The sequence below is a fragment of the Macaca fascicularis genome, chromosome 5 (assembly GCF_037993035.2).
Source record: "Macaca fascicularis isolate 582-1 chromosome 5, T2T-MFA8v1.1".
Taxonomy (NCBI): domain Eukaryota; kingdom Metazoa; phylum Chordata; class Mammalia; order Primates; family Cercopithecidae; genus Macaca; species Macaca fascicularis.
This window is the reverse complement of record NC_088379.1, coordinates 115,529,420-115,544,018: the sequence shown is the minus strand read 5'-3', so window position 1 is coordinate 115,544,018 and position 14,599 is coordinate 115,529,420. Positions and strand designations below refer to the sequence as shown.

The 14,599-nt window shown below is 38.9% G+C and overlaps 1 protein-coding gene across 26 annotated transcripts in view; it reads right to left on the bottom strand.

Annotated features, from left to right (window-relative positions):
• The window catches only part of EGF (epidermal growth factor), a 100,409-nt gene that overhangs the window by 66,611 nt on the left and 19,199 nt on the right, over window positions 1–14,599 (bottom strand). For 23 of the 26 annotated variants that reach the window (XR_012435021.1, XR_012435023.1, XR_012435022.1 and 20 more), the window contains exons 2-5: window positions 5,944–6,143; window positions 3,640–3,821; window positions 3,008–3,235; window positions 2,054–2,256 (exon numbers count right to left, since the gene is read on the bottom strand). Coding sequence is in view for 21 of the 26 variants with exons in the window: in XM_005555679.4 (XP_005555736.3) it covers window positions 2,054–2,256; window positions 3,008–3,235; window positions 3,640–3,821; window positions 5,944–6,143 (813 nt within the window). In the remaining 5 variants the exon portion in view is untranslated. The remainder of the gene's footprint in view (window positions 1–2,053; window positions 2,257–3,007; window positions 3,236–3,639; window positions 3,822–5,943; window positions 6,144–14,599) is intronic. The other 3 variants (XM_074040305.1, XM_074040306.1, XM_074040308.1) reach the window with 1 other exon arrangement.

Here is a 14,599-nt window from a genome sequence, read left to right as displayed (position 1 = left end):
AAGACCACATTTACAGGTGGAAATTTGGGACTGTGACTAGATTCAGTCAATCACTTATTCTTTTCACTAATATTTACCATCTAAAATTTATTTATAAATACCTACTGTATATATGGTGGCTAAAAAAAGCAAACAAAATATACATGGTTTCTACCTGTATGGCACTTACAATCAAATGGGAGAGAGAATCCAAAGAAAGCAAATGTGTATGTAGTTACACCTCGCGATGGGTTCAATGAAAGGTGTACTATGAAAAAAGTAAGAGGTGAAGGGGCCTATTTTGATTGGCTTATCAGAGAAGACCTATCTGAGGACATGACATTTAAGCTCAGAACTGAAGAGAAGTCTAAGCCAAGGAAGAGTGTCTGCAAAACCCTAAAGGAATGAAGGAGATTAGCATGTTTGAGGAGTTATAGCAAGACTTGCACTAAATTCTAGTGAGGGCAGAGATCACTAGAGCAGGTTGGTCAAATATTGACGAGACTGGTAAAATGCTGAACTTCAACCTAAGTGCAAAGAAAAGCTTTTGACAGATTTTGTGTAGGAGAATGAATAGATCAGATTCAGAAAACAGAAGGATCAGTTGAGCGGCTACTGTAGTAGGCGAAACAAAAAGTGCCTGTCTGTTTAGACTATGGCAGTGGCAGTAGAGAAGAGAAGTGGACATTTGAAAAGTATATAGAAGGTAGAATGGAATGGATTTGGTGTTGGATTAGAAATTGGGGGTGCGACAGTAGGAAAAATCAGAGATGGCCCTGTAGATCCCAGAATATGCCACTCCAAAATAGGAAAGATTGTTGAGCTTCAAACAATTAAAAAGAAATAGATACAGAAAAGCTATCTCTATTTGCCTAAATGCAAGACACAGATTTACAAAGACAATAGGTACCCCATCTCTACCAGGAATCACAAAAGTTAACCACTGAAGACAACTTTAGATCCTTATGGCCTCGCAATGGCTGCGGAGGTATCTACATTAACAAGCTTTATTTTTAATTTATTTTTATTTATTTATTTATTATTTTTTGAGACAGAGTCTTGCTCTGTTGCCCAGGCTGGAGTGCAGTGGTGCAATCTTGGCTCACAGAAAGCTCCACCTCCTGGGTTCACGCCATTCTCCTGCCTCCCAAGTAGCTGGGACTACAGGCGCCCACCACCACATCCAGCTAATTTTTTTGTATTTTTAGTAGAGATGGGGTTTCACCATGTTAGCCAGGATGGTCTCCATCTCCTGACCTTGTGATCTACCTGCCTCGGCCTCCCAAAGTGCTGGGATTACAGGCGTGAGCCACCATGCCCAGCCAACAAGCTTTATTAACTAGCATTTAGCTGCCATTTATTTGCCTTCCCCCAACTTGCTGCCCATAGAAACTCAAAGTCCTTTTCCTCTGTCTTGTCACTTCTCTAAAAATTTACTGTTCTTTATTAAAGATACTACATAAGCTGGCATTTAAAGCCACTTCTTTGAGAGCTACTACTTCCCCAGGTTTCTCCCATGTATATACAAATGTGCATGCTAATCCTTTTCTATTTGTTATTCTTTCTTTCTTCCTTCCTTCCTTTCTTTCTTTCTTTCTTTCTCTTTCTTTCTTTCTTCCTTTCTTCCTTTCCTTCCGTCTTTCCTTCTTTCCTTCCTTCCTTCCTTCCTTCCTTCCTTCCTTCCTTCCTTCCTTCCTTCCTTTCTTTCTTTCTTTCTTTCTTTCTTTCTTTCTTTCTTTCTTTCTTTCTTTCTTTCTTTCTTTCTTTCTTTCTTTTTTTGAGACAGAGTCTTGCTGTGTTGTCCAGGCTGGTCTCAAACTCCTGGCCTCAAGCAATCCTCCCACCTCAGCCTTCCAAAGTGCAGAGATTACAAGTGTGAGCCACCATTGCTGGACTTCTATTTGTTTTTCTCCTGTTAATCTGCCTTTTCTTACAGGGGTCTGTTATAACTAAGAATATATGAGGGTTGAAGAAAAAAACATTTTTCCCCCTACAAGCCCTCATTGTCTGGCTCAAGCAGGTAAATGGGTGGAAACTATGTGTCAGGCCCCGCACAAGGTCAATGATGACTCACCACACTCCCGAGCATCATCTTCTGCCTTGGGCTGTGCAAGTGGATGCACTACTTTCAGTTCACCAGGTGGTACAAATGATGGATGGAGGTTAATTCTAACCATGTCCTTTCCAGTGTGTTTGTTGGCTATCCAAATTGTCCTCGTTTTCCATGTTGAATAGAAGACATGGTCACCAAAAAGGGACATTGCAAACAAATTGTGCCTAAAAAGCAACCACAAAAGAAAAAAGAACAATAGAACATTTGTTCCTTGGCTTATTAGAGTTTTACTTCATTTCAATTTATTGTCTAAGTTTTAACTACCTACCTTTTCCATTGTTTCTCATTTACGTTTAGAAAAGTATATTAAGTTTAAAATTTTATTTATGTCATCATACTCTGAGCTAATAAGATATAATTTCTAGCTCCAGATCCATTATCTCATTAATCTTTTAGTCATCCAATAAGTGTGATGAAAATGGGGAAGAACATAGGAACCGGGTAAGAATGGGTTTCTAGTGACATCAATTTCACATGACTAATTTCTGCCTTTTGCCACAAAGCTGGAAAGTCAGTTGCTGGCATGATAGCAAACCAATGAAATATAAAAATATATATAACATAATAATTCCAAAAAGAATAACTATGATCAACATGTGAGAACTTATTACGTGCCAAATACTCTGTTAATTATTTTTGTTTATATTCATTTACTTTCCCTTCACAATAATCCCAAGAGAGAGATGCTATGATTATCCTCACATTAAAGGAAACTGAGGATAAGAGAAGTTATAGAACCTACTCAAAGTCACTCATCTAACAGATGAGTTCAATCTGGAGCTTGAACTCAAGTCTTTTGGATTCAAAATCTATGGCCTAAACTACTATACCAGTTCTGTTGACAAAAGTAAAATTAATTTATCTTGTGGACTTCAAACGACAACTGTTTTATTTTATACCAAGAGTAAAACTTACTGTGTTGGATGTTTACTAACATGGACAGAACCTCCATCATAATCACAGGAGCAAATAAGAGAATTGCTTCCTTCTCTGCTGTACTGAATCCAAAACAGCCGCTTATCAAGCACATCCAATGACACAGCCGTTATTTTCTCTGATGTCTCTAACAGAGACTTCACTTCCACACCATCAAGATCTGCTCTGTAAAGGCTGCCAGCCACCTCTGAAGACCAAAATATAAACCTGAGGGAAAACACATTACATAGACCCAAAAATGAACGTATAGTGCCTTAAATGGCCAACTCTCTCAATGTTTCAGCAGCTCCTGCACAGGGCAAGTTTGACTTTTTTGAATGGAAATGTATTCAACAAGCAAACACTGCCCTATTGTAACATTACAAGCAATTTCAAGTTAGAAGGGGAATTATGTCTCTATAGCAGAAAACCATGATAGTTAGGAATATTTATGAAGGGATCCTGTCTCAGTTGAAATGCAGGCAATTGTCCTATAGAAAATGGTGCCTGTGTGCTACAAAGAGAGCTTTGGTCTCAGTGAGAGGACCCCTTTGAATTTAAAATGTTATAATTCTATCAATCTTCACTAGATTTGTAAATATATTTCAATGTCTGAATACAGCAGAATTTACCTTTCTACTGGATCAACTGCTATATTTGCAGGATATTTTAAAGCACTTAAAAGAACGTGGGAATTATTTCCTTTCATATCTGTTACTGTAATGATTCCTTCCTGTTGATTTGACCAAATAACTTCTTCATTTATCCAATTTATTGCCATTCCAGAAACATTTTTCTCTATATTACATACTCTCTGCAAAATCAAATTTTAAAATTATTATTAATATTTCCCCATTCACAACAAAATTATTTTAATTGTTATATATAAAAAGTCTATTCTTTTAAGAACTTGTCATCTTTATGCATTTCCAAAATTGTTTAAATAATAAAGTAGTCACAGATATGGTGTCTTTGTTTTGATGCAGCATTATTAAACCTCCTGCGACCCCTAAGTAAATATTTCTGGAAATAGTATTTATATCATAGCTTTGAAACTAAAAATTATCCTACACACTATTTAAACTAGGCAGCCAACCATCATGTATTAATCATTTCAACTACAGTAATAGTGAAATTTTGCTGCAACCGTGAAGACAGCTTATTCCATTCCATTTGCTAATGGAACTTTCCAGATCTTCAACTGAACTCAATTCCAAGCTCTGCAAGATTTCCTTGGAGTTTGAGCTTACAGACATGAACTTGATGAATTTCTCATTATGGCCTTTATTCTTCTGGCCCTCTTCCTCCAATAGGCCTTCTTCCTTTCCACAGTCCTTCATGCCCTCACACTGTGACATGAGAGTAGCAGGGCGTCTTTTTATGCGCCTTGGGCTGTATTCCCAGCTCTTTCATGATAAAAATGCCCAACCAAAACTTTTCATCTCTTAATTTCAGCCAAGGGCAGGTAAGCTGGTCTTCTTGGGGAATGGAGGTTGCGAGGTAGGCAGAAGCCCCAATTTGAACTGTTGAAGATTTTCATGGTGTAAATATTCCACCATGGCCGACATCCAGCTACCCAGGTGACATCATTGAAATCAGAGTTGGGCTGAAATTGCATAATCTCATGAGCCTGTGCTATTTCTACATCTCATGTAAATAAATCTAGCCAACTTATTTTACCATTGAAAATAATGGCCAAAACCGCAATTACCTTTGCACCAACCTAATACATTCATAAACTAGCTCACCCAGGCAAATTGTTTGCATTTTAACAGTTGTCCTTTATAAGCAATGTTTTAACCCAAAGGAAGGAATATAGGGATGGAATTTTAGGCATCAGGCTGATCCTTTCCTAATGACTTGACATAAATTCACAACTATTTTAAGTTTTTCCATGTTCTTGATAGGAAACCCTTCAGATTCTTAGACTCAAGAGTTTGAAACTATACTACCACATGTCTGGAGGATAATGAGTAGCCATCCTTGTTAAAAGTGAGATTAGCAAGTATTAGAGATGTGGTAAAACAGATTAGCACCTAACTGAAGCTTTTAAGAATAATTGGAAAGAGAAAGATTTGGCTAAAAAACAAAAAAAAATTGTGCACTTTGTGTTGAGAAATCAACTCTTAAAATTTCTCTAGGCACATGATCTTTGTAATCCATCACCGAATTGAGAGAAACATTCCTCCTGGGACTCATATAAGGGTTCTACCAGCTAAATAGAAAGATTAAGGATCTTTGGTATGTACTTGAAGTAAAGTACCTTGTATCTGTCATCTGCTATATTATTTTTTTCCAAAGTGCAACCACTGTGAGAATAAAAAGAAGAAAAGTTTTCTTTCTACATGTCAGGTGCCAACACCCATGATGGAGATTTTATACAGATAAAACAGGGTCTCTCAACTTCAGCACTAATGACATTCCGGGCTGGATAATTCTTTATTCTGGGGCTGTTCTGCACAGTGTGAGATGTTTTGCAGCATCCCAGGCCTTTCCCCACTAGATGCCTTTATCGTCTCCACCTTCCTACCTCATCCACTTGTGACAACCAAAAATGTTTCCAGACACTGCCAATTGTTCCCTCAGGGAAAAACTGCCCCCCATCTGAGAACTACTGGGGTACCTTACAAATAGCAAGAAATAATCATGCAAATAATCTATCTTCATAAAATGGTGATCTGATTTAATAAACAGATATTTTCAAAATTACATTCATATCTTCACTTTCTCATTTTGGGGCTTCTGAAGAATATCAATGTGTGGACTTACTCAATAATATACTACCACATATGTAGATTAAATAAACGCCTATATTTAGCAGACACACACTTAAATTGTAATATAATTTTCATTTATCTATACATTAAGAATTCAATATATTATATTTGTCAGCCTGTACAAAAACAGCTCAAACACTGCAGGTAATGGTATTTTACCTCTTGCCTTGACCCATTCAGAAAAACTCTTTGCAAAAGTTGTCTTTCTAAATCCACCCAATAGATTGTTTTCTCTTTATAATGAAAATCCATGATCACTGAGACACCAGCATCCACCACCAATGGCTCATAATTGGTTCCTTCCGTGTCAATCCTAAAGATACTATTTCCGTGGGAGAAAATTAAGAAGGGTGCAGGACCTGGGTGGGAAGAAAGAGACCAAACTGTATACTTTCAATATTTTATCTCATTTAAACAAAATACTTCCCAAGGACAACCAACACAAGCAGAAATAATTTTTAATTACTGGTTTTCTGTTTAAAATAAAGTCTATTGTATAGATAATAAAGAGTTCCTATAGATATTCACACTTCATTTTGTAAATTGTCTTCTCCACAAACTGATTATAAGACATGAACACTGGTAAATTATGAAAAATGAACTATCTGAAGAGAAAGACACTTTTTACTCTTTATCCATAAAATACCTTTTTATGTTCAAAAAGAAACCACCCACCATATACTAATGTGGAAAGGATCTATATAAGTGTAAAATTTAATTATGTAAATTAGAACTAAAATTACAGATATTATCATTTTGGGAATGGACTCCTTGGGTCTTACCTACGACCAGAGACTTCAGCATAATGACCTAGAAGATGATAGTGAAAACTAAAAGGTCTTACATGGAAGCAGGAAAAATTGAAACGTTGTTTCAATTTCAAAATCCTATAAAGGTTCTGAAATTTTTTGACCCTGTTAGCTTTGCCACATAAATACAGGATGTCCAGATAAATTTGAATTCCATATATATTGCATGGGACATACACTAAAAATTTGTTCTCTATTTACCTGAAATTCAAATTTAACTAGGCACTTTTCATTTTTATTTGCTAAATCTGGGTGGCAAACCTCACTGGATTTCTTGGTGCCTGTAAGGCCTTGCTTGGTACCCTAATCCTGTACCTGGGGTCCTCTCCTGTTCTAGGTGATGGCCACCTACCAACTTTGATGCCCCAGTATTCGATATCTACTTGGGAACCTGATCCCTTCTTGGGAAACCTCACCACTAATTACTGACAGACACCACACACAGCTTGCCTTTGATGCTCTGAGATGACACCAGAGGATGAAATTCGTTTCATCAAGTCAAGTTAGTTTCCTTGGTCTCTCTCTCTTGACCAAGTGTGAGGAAGCTTGGGCCACTCTGCCTTTAGAAAATGACAGAATCACTGGGGTGAATGGGGAACAGAGGGGAATTCTAACATATTATTGCTTCTGTGCTGGGCTTACTCCATTCTGTTTTATCATTAAAAGTAATGCCTTAATATGACTTAATAAATGTGTTTATTGTAAGCATTGAACAAAATGATGGGTTAACATCCTTTTACTCAGGGACTATGTTCTAGAGTCAGAAAACACTAATTCCACTTTGGAGAGTAAATTGAATTAAAGCTACAAGAGGGCTGGCGCTTCCTAGATGGCTGAATAGGAATAGCTCAAGTCTACAGCTCCCAGCAAGATCGACACAGAAGACAGGTGATTTCTGCATTTCCAACTGAAGTACCTGGTTCATCTCACTGGGACTGGTTGGACAGTGGGTGCAGCCTACAGAGGGTGAGCAAAAGCAGGGTGGGGCGTTGCCTCACCCAGGAAGTGCAAGCAGTCAGGAGATTTCATTTTCCTAGACAAGGGAAGTCATGAGTGACTGTACCCGGAAGAACCGTACACTCTTGTCCAAATACTGTGCTTTTCCCATGGTCTTTGCAACAAGCAGGCCAGGAGATTGCCTCCCCTGCCTGGCTTGGCAGGTCTCATACACACGGAGCCTTGCTCACTGCTAGCACAGCAGTCTGAGATCAACCTTGGATGCTAAAGCTTGGTGGGGGGGGGGGGAGGGACACCACCATTGCTGAGGCTTGATTAGGTATTTCTATGCTCACAGTGTAAACAAAGAAGCAGGGAAGCTCGAACTGGGCAGAACCCACCACAGCTCAACAAAGCCTACTGCCTCTCTAGATTCCACTTCTGGAGGCAGGGCATATCTGAACAAAAGGCAGCAGACACTTCTACAGACTTAAACATCCCTGCCTGACAACTCTGAAGAGAGCAGTGGTTTTCCCAGCACAGCATTTGAGATCCATTAACGGACATACTGCCTCCTCAAGTGGGTCCCTGAGCCTGTGTAGACCTACTGGGAGACACCTCCCAGTAGGGGCCAACAAACACCTCATACAGGTGGGTGCCCCTCTGGGACAAAGCTTCCTGAGGAAGAATCAGGCAGCAACATTTGCTCTTCTGCAGCCTCCTGGTGATACCCAGGCAAACAAGGTCTGGAGTGGACCTCCAGCAAACTCCATCAGACCTGTAGCTGAGGGGCCTGTCTGTCAGAAGGAAAATTAACAAACAGAAAGGAATAGCATCAACATCAACAGAAAGGACATCCACATCAAAACCCCATCCGTAGGTCACCAACATCAAAGACCAAAGGTAGATAAAACCACTAAGATGGGGAGAAACCAGAGCAGAAAGGCTGAAAATTCCAAAAGCCAGAATACCTCTTCTTTTCCAAAGGAACACAATTCCTTGCCAGCAAAGGAACAAAACTGGACAGAGAATGAGTTTGATGAGTTGACAGGAGTAGGCTTCAGAAGATTAGTAATAACAAACTTCTCCAAGCTAAAGGAGCATGGTCTAACCCATTGCAAGGAAGCTAAAAACCTTGAAAAACGGTTAGGCAAATGGCTAACTAGAATAACCAGCATAGAGAAGAGCTTAAATGACCTGATGGAGCTCAAAACCACAGCACAATAACTTTGTGATACATGCACAAGCTTCAACAGTCAATTCAATTGAGTGGAAGAAAGGATGTCAGTGATTGAAGATCAAATTAATGAAATAAAGCAAGAAGACAAGATTAGGGCCGGGCGCGGTGGCTCACGCCTGTAATCCCAGCACTTTGGGAGGCCGAGACGGGCGAATCACGAGGTCAGGAGATCGAGACCATCCTGGCTAGCACGGTGAAACCCCATCTCTACTAAAAAATACAAAAAACTAGCTGGGCGAGGTGGCGGGCGCCTGTAGTCCCAGCTACTCGGGAGGCTGAGGCAGGAGAATGGCATAAACCTGGGAGGTGGAGCTTGCAGTGAGCTGAGATCCAGCCACTGCACTCCAGCCTGGGTGACAGAGCGAGACTCTGTCTCAAAAAAAAAAAAAAAAAAAAGACAAGATTAGAAAAAAAGAGTGAAAAGAAACAAACAAAACCTCCAAGAAATATGGAACTATGTGAAAAGATCAAATCTACATTTGATTGTTGTACCTGAAAGTGACAGGGAGAATGGAACCAAGTTAGAAAACACTCTTCAGGATATTATCCAGGAGAATATCCCCAACCTAGCAAGACAGGCCAACTTTCAAATTCAGGAAATACAGAGAATACCCCAAAGATACTCCTCGAGAAGAATAACCCCAAGACATATAATTATCAGATTCACCAAGGTTGAAATGAAGGAAAAAATATTAAGGGCAGCCAGAGAGAAAGGTCGAGTTACCCACAAAGGGAAGCCCGTCAGACTAACAGTGGATCTCTCTGCAGAAACCATACAAGCCAGAAGAGAGTGGGGGCCAATATTCAACATTCTTGAAGAAAAGAATTTTCAACCCAAAATTTCATATGCAGCCAAACTAAGCTTCATAAGCGAAGGAGAAATAAAATCCTTTACAGACAACCAAATGCTGAGAGACTTTGTCACCACCAGGCCTGCCTTACAAGAGCTCCTGAAGGAAGCACTAAACATGGAAAGGAAGAACTGGTACCAGTCACTGCAAAAACATGTCAAATGGTAAAGACCATCAATGCTAGGAAGAAACTGCAACAATTAACGGGCGAAGAACCAGCTAACATCACAATGACAGGATCAAATTCACACACAACAATATTAACCTTAAATGTAAATAGGCTAAATGCCCCAATTAAAATACACAGACTGGCAAATTGGATAAAGAGTCAAGACCCATCAATGTGCTGTATTTGGGAGATCCATCTCATGTGCAAAGTCACACATAGGCTCAAAATAAAGGGATGGAGGAAGATCTACCAAGCAAAAGGGAAGAAAGAAAAAAAAAAATCTGGGGTTGCAATCCTGGTCTCTGATAAAGCAGACTTGAAGCCAACAAAGATCAAAAGAGACAAAGAAGGCCATTACATAATGGTAAAGGGATCAATGCAACAAGAAGAGCTAACTATCCTAATTGTACATACACCCAATACAGGAGCACCCAGATTCATAAAGCAAGTTCTTAGAGACCTACAAAGAGACTTAGACTCCCACACAATAAAAGTGGGAGACAGTAACACCCCACTGTCAATATTAGACATAGCAACGAGAAAGAAAATTAACAAGGATATTCAGAACTTGAACTCAGCTCTGGACCAAGCAGACCTAATAGACATCTACAGAACTCTCCACCCCAAATCAACAGAATACACATTCTTCTCAGCACCACATCACACTTATTCTAAAATTGACCACATAATTGGAAGTAAAACACTTCTCAGCAAATGCAAAAGAATGGAAATCGTAACAGTCTCTCAGACCACAGTCCAATCAAATTAGAACTCAGGATGAAGAAACTCACTCAAAATCCCACAACTACATGGAAACTGAACAACCTTCTCCTGAATGACTACCGGGTAAATAACGAAATTAAGGGAGAAATAAATGAGTTATTTGAAACCAATGGGAACAAAGACACAATGTACCAGAATCTCTGAGACACAGCTAAAGCAGTGTTTATACAGAAATTTATACACTAAATGCCCACAAGAGAAAGCAAGAAAGATCTAAAATCGACACCCTAACATCACAATTAAAAGAACTAGTGAAGCAAGAGCAAACAAATTCAAAAGTTAGCAGAAAACAAGAAATAAATAAGATCAGAGCAGAACTGAAGGAGATAGAGACACGAAAAACTTTTCAAAAAGTAATGAATCCAGGAAATGGTTTTTTTGAAAAGATTAACAAAATAGATAGACTGCTAGCCAGACTGATAAAGAAGAAAAGAGAGAAGAATCAAAAATAGACACAATAAAAAATGATAAAGGGGATATCACCACTGATTCCACAGAAATACAAACTACCATTAGAGAATACAATAAACACCTCTATGCAAATAAAATAGAAAATCTGGAAGAAATGGATAAGTTCCTGGACACATACCCCCTCCCAAGACTAAACCAGGAAGAAGTTGAATCTCTGAGTAGACCAATAACAGGTTCTGAAATTGAGGCAATAATTAATAGCCTACCAACCAAAAAAAGTCCAGGACCAGACAGATTCACAACCAAATTCTACCGGAGGTACAAAGGGGAGCTGGCACCCTTCCTTCTGAAACTACTCCAATCAATAGAAAAAGAGAGAATCCTCCCTAACACATTTTATGAGGCCAGCATCATCCTGATACCAAAACCTGGCAGAGACACAACAGAAAAAGAGAATTTTAGGCCAATATCCCTGATGAATATCGATGCAAAAATCCTCAATAAAATACTGGCAAACCAGATCCAGCAGCACATCAAAAATCTTATCCACCATGATCGAGTTGGCTTCATCCCTGAGATGCAAGACTGATTCAACATACAAAAATCAATAAATATAATCCATCACGTAAACAGAACCAATGACAAAAACCACATGATTATCCCAATAGATGCAGAAAAGGCCTTTGACAAAATTCAACACCCTTTCATGCTAAAAACTCTCAATAAACTAGGTATTGATAGAACGTATCTCAAAATAATAAAAGTTACTTGTGAGAAACCCGCAGTCAATATCATACTGAATGGGCAAAAACAGGAAGCATTCCCTGTGAAAACTGGAACAAGACAAGAATGTCCTCTCTCACCACTCCTATTCAACATAGTATTGGAAGTTCTGACCAGGGCAATCAGGCAAGAGGAAGAAATAAAGGGTATTCAATTAGGAAAAATGGACGTTAAATTGTCTGTGTTTGCAGATGACATGACTGTATATTTAGAAAACCCCATCATCTCAGCCCAAATTCTCTTTAAGCTGACAAGCAACTTCAGCAAACTCTCAGGATACAAAATCAATGTGCAAAAATCACAAGCATTCCTATACACCAATAATAGACAAACAGAGAGCCAAATCATGAGTGAACTCCCATTCACAATTACTACAAAGAGTATAAAATACCTAGAAATCCAACTTAGAAAGGATGTGAAGGACCTTTTCAAGGAGAACTACAAATCACTCCTCAAGGAAATAAAAGAGGACACAAACAAATGGAAGAACATTTCATGCTCATGGATAGGAAGAATCAATATCATGAAAAAGGCCATACTGCCCAAAGTAATTTATAAATTCAATGCTATCCCCATCAAGCTACCAATGACTTTCTTCACAGAATTGGAAAAAACTACTTTAAAGTTCATATGGAACCAAAAAAGAGCCCGCATTGCCAAGACAATCCTAATCCAAAAGAACAAAACTGGAGGCATCACGCCACCTGACTTCAAACTATACTACAAGGCTACAGTAACCAAAACAGCATGGTACTGGTACCAAAACAAATATATAGACCCATGGAACAGAACAGAGGCCTCAGAAATAACACCACACATCTACAACCATCTGATCTTTGACAAGCCTGACAAAAACGAGCAATAGGGAAAGAATTCCCTATTTAATAAATGGTACTGGGAAAACTGGCTAGCCGTATGTAGAAAGCTGAAAGTGGTTACCTTCCTTACACCTTACACAAAAATTTAAGATGGGTTAAGGACTTAAATGTAAGACCTAAAATCATAAAAACCCTAGAAGAAAACCTAGGCAATACCATTCAATACATAGGCATGAGCGAATACTCCATGTCTAAAACACAAAAAGCAATGGCAACAAAAGCCAAAATTGACAAATGGGATCTAATTAAACTAAAGAGCTTCTGCACAGCAAAAGAAACTATCATCAGAGTGAACAGGCAACCTACAGAATGGGAGAAAATTTTTGCAATGTACCCATCTGACAAAGGGCTAATATCCAGAATATACAAAAACTTAAAATTACAAGATAAAAACAAACAACCCCGTCAAAAAGTGGGCAAAGGATATGAACAGACACTTGTCAAAAGAAGGCACTTATGCAGCCAAAAGACACATGAAAAAATGCTCATCATCAGAGAAATGCAAATCAAAACCAAAGTGAGATACCATCTTATGCCAGTTAGAATGGCGATCATTAAAAAGTCAGGAAACAACAGATGCTGGAGAGGATGTGGAGAAAAATGGGAACGCTTTTACACTGTTGGTGGGAGTGTAAATTAGTTCAACCATTGTGGAAGACAGTGTGGCAATTCCTCAAGGATCTAGAACTAGAAATACCATTTGACCCAGCAATCCCATTACTGGATATGTACGCAAAGGATTATAAATCATACTACTATACAGACACATGCACATGTATGTTTATTGTGGCACTATTCACAATAGCAAAGACTTGGAACCAACCCAAATGTCTATCAATAATAGACTGGAAAAAGAAAATGTGGCACATATACACCATGGAATACTACGCCGCCATAAAAGAGGATGAGTTCACGTCCTTTGCAGGGGCATGGTTGAAGCTGGAAACCATCATTCTCAGCAAACTATCACAAGGATAGAAAACCAAACACTGCGTGTTCTCACTCATAAGTGGGAATTAAACAATGAGAACACATGGACACCGGGAGGGGAATATCACACACCAGGGCCTGTTGGGAGGTGGGCAGCTGGGGGAGGGATAGCGTTGGGAGAAATACCTAATGTAAATGACGAGTTGATGGGTGCAGCAAACCAACATGGTCCATGTATTCCTATGTAACAAACTTGCACATTGTGCTCATGTACTCTAGAACTTAAAGTATTAAAAAAAAAAAGAAAGAAAGAAATGCTACAAGAGGCTGGGAGAGCTGTAAGATCATGGGAGTTTGAAATAGGTGCCAACATAAATGTCTAAGAGAATTCACTCAAATTATTCTTCCCAGATCTTTGCTACAAGCTCCACTATACAGACACGTAGTGAGGGGCCATGCCCCTCAGTTGTAGAATCACGTAGGCATCTTGGGAGAAAGGGAAAGGGTACCAGACAGAAAGCCAGAGGCCTGGTTTCCAGTCCTGGCCCCACCAGCTTCGCTTCTCTGGACATCTCACAGGATCTCCCCTGCCTGTATCAGAGGATTACTATGGGAAAAAAATGAAATTATAGATGTGAAAGTATTTTATTAATTGTGAAGGACTACATGTATATCATTTGCCATTGCTTTTTGCCACAACCAAGTTTTCACTACATAAGTTGTACAACTGCTTGGATTTGAACCCAGAGACTGGAACATTGGTATAACTTGTGTCTAATACAGCAATTCACCATGGAGAAAATGAAGACACTAGGAAGAGAACCTTAAACTCATAGCTATTAGTTTGTGGGGCATAGATTACCACGGACGTCTAGATTTATTTCTAAGAGTTCTCTGCTATGTGTATCATGTATCATGTGTCATGCATGCTCTATAGTCTATGCAGAATAAATGTATCCAACACATATTGTTAATTTCCTAATGCATTGACATATTGGTAAGATCAATAAAATATTTTATTTAAA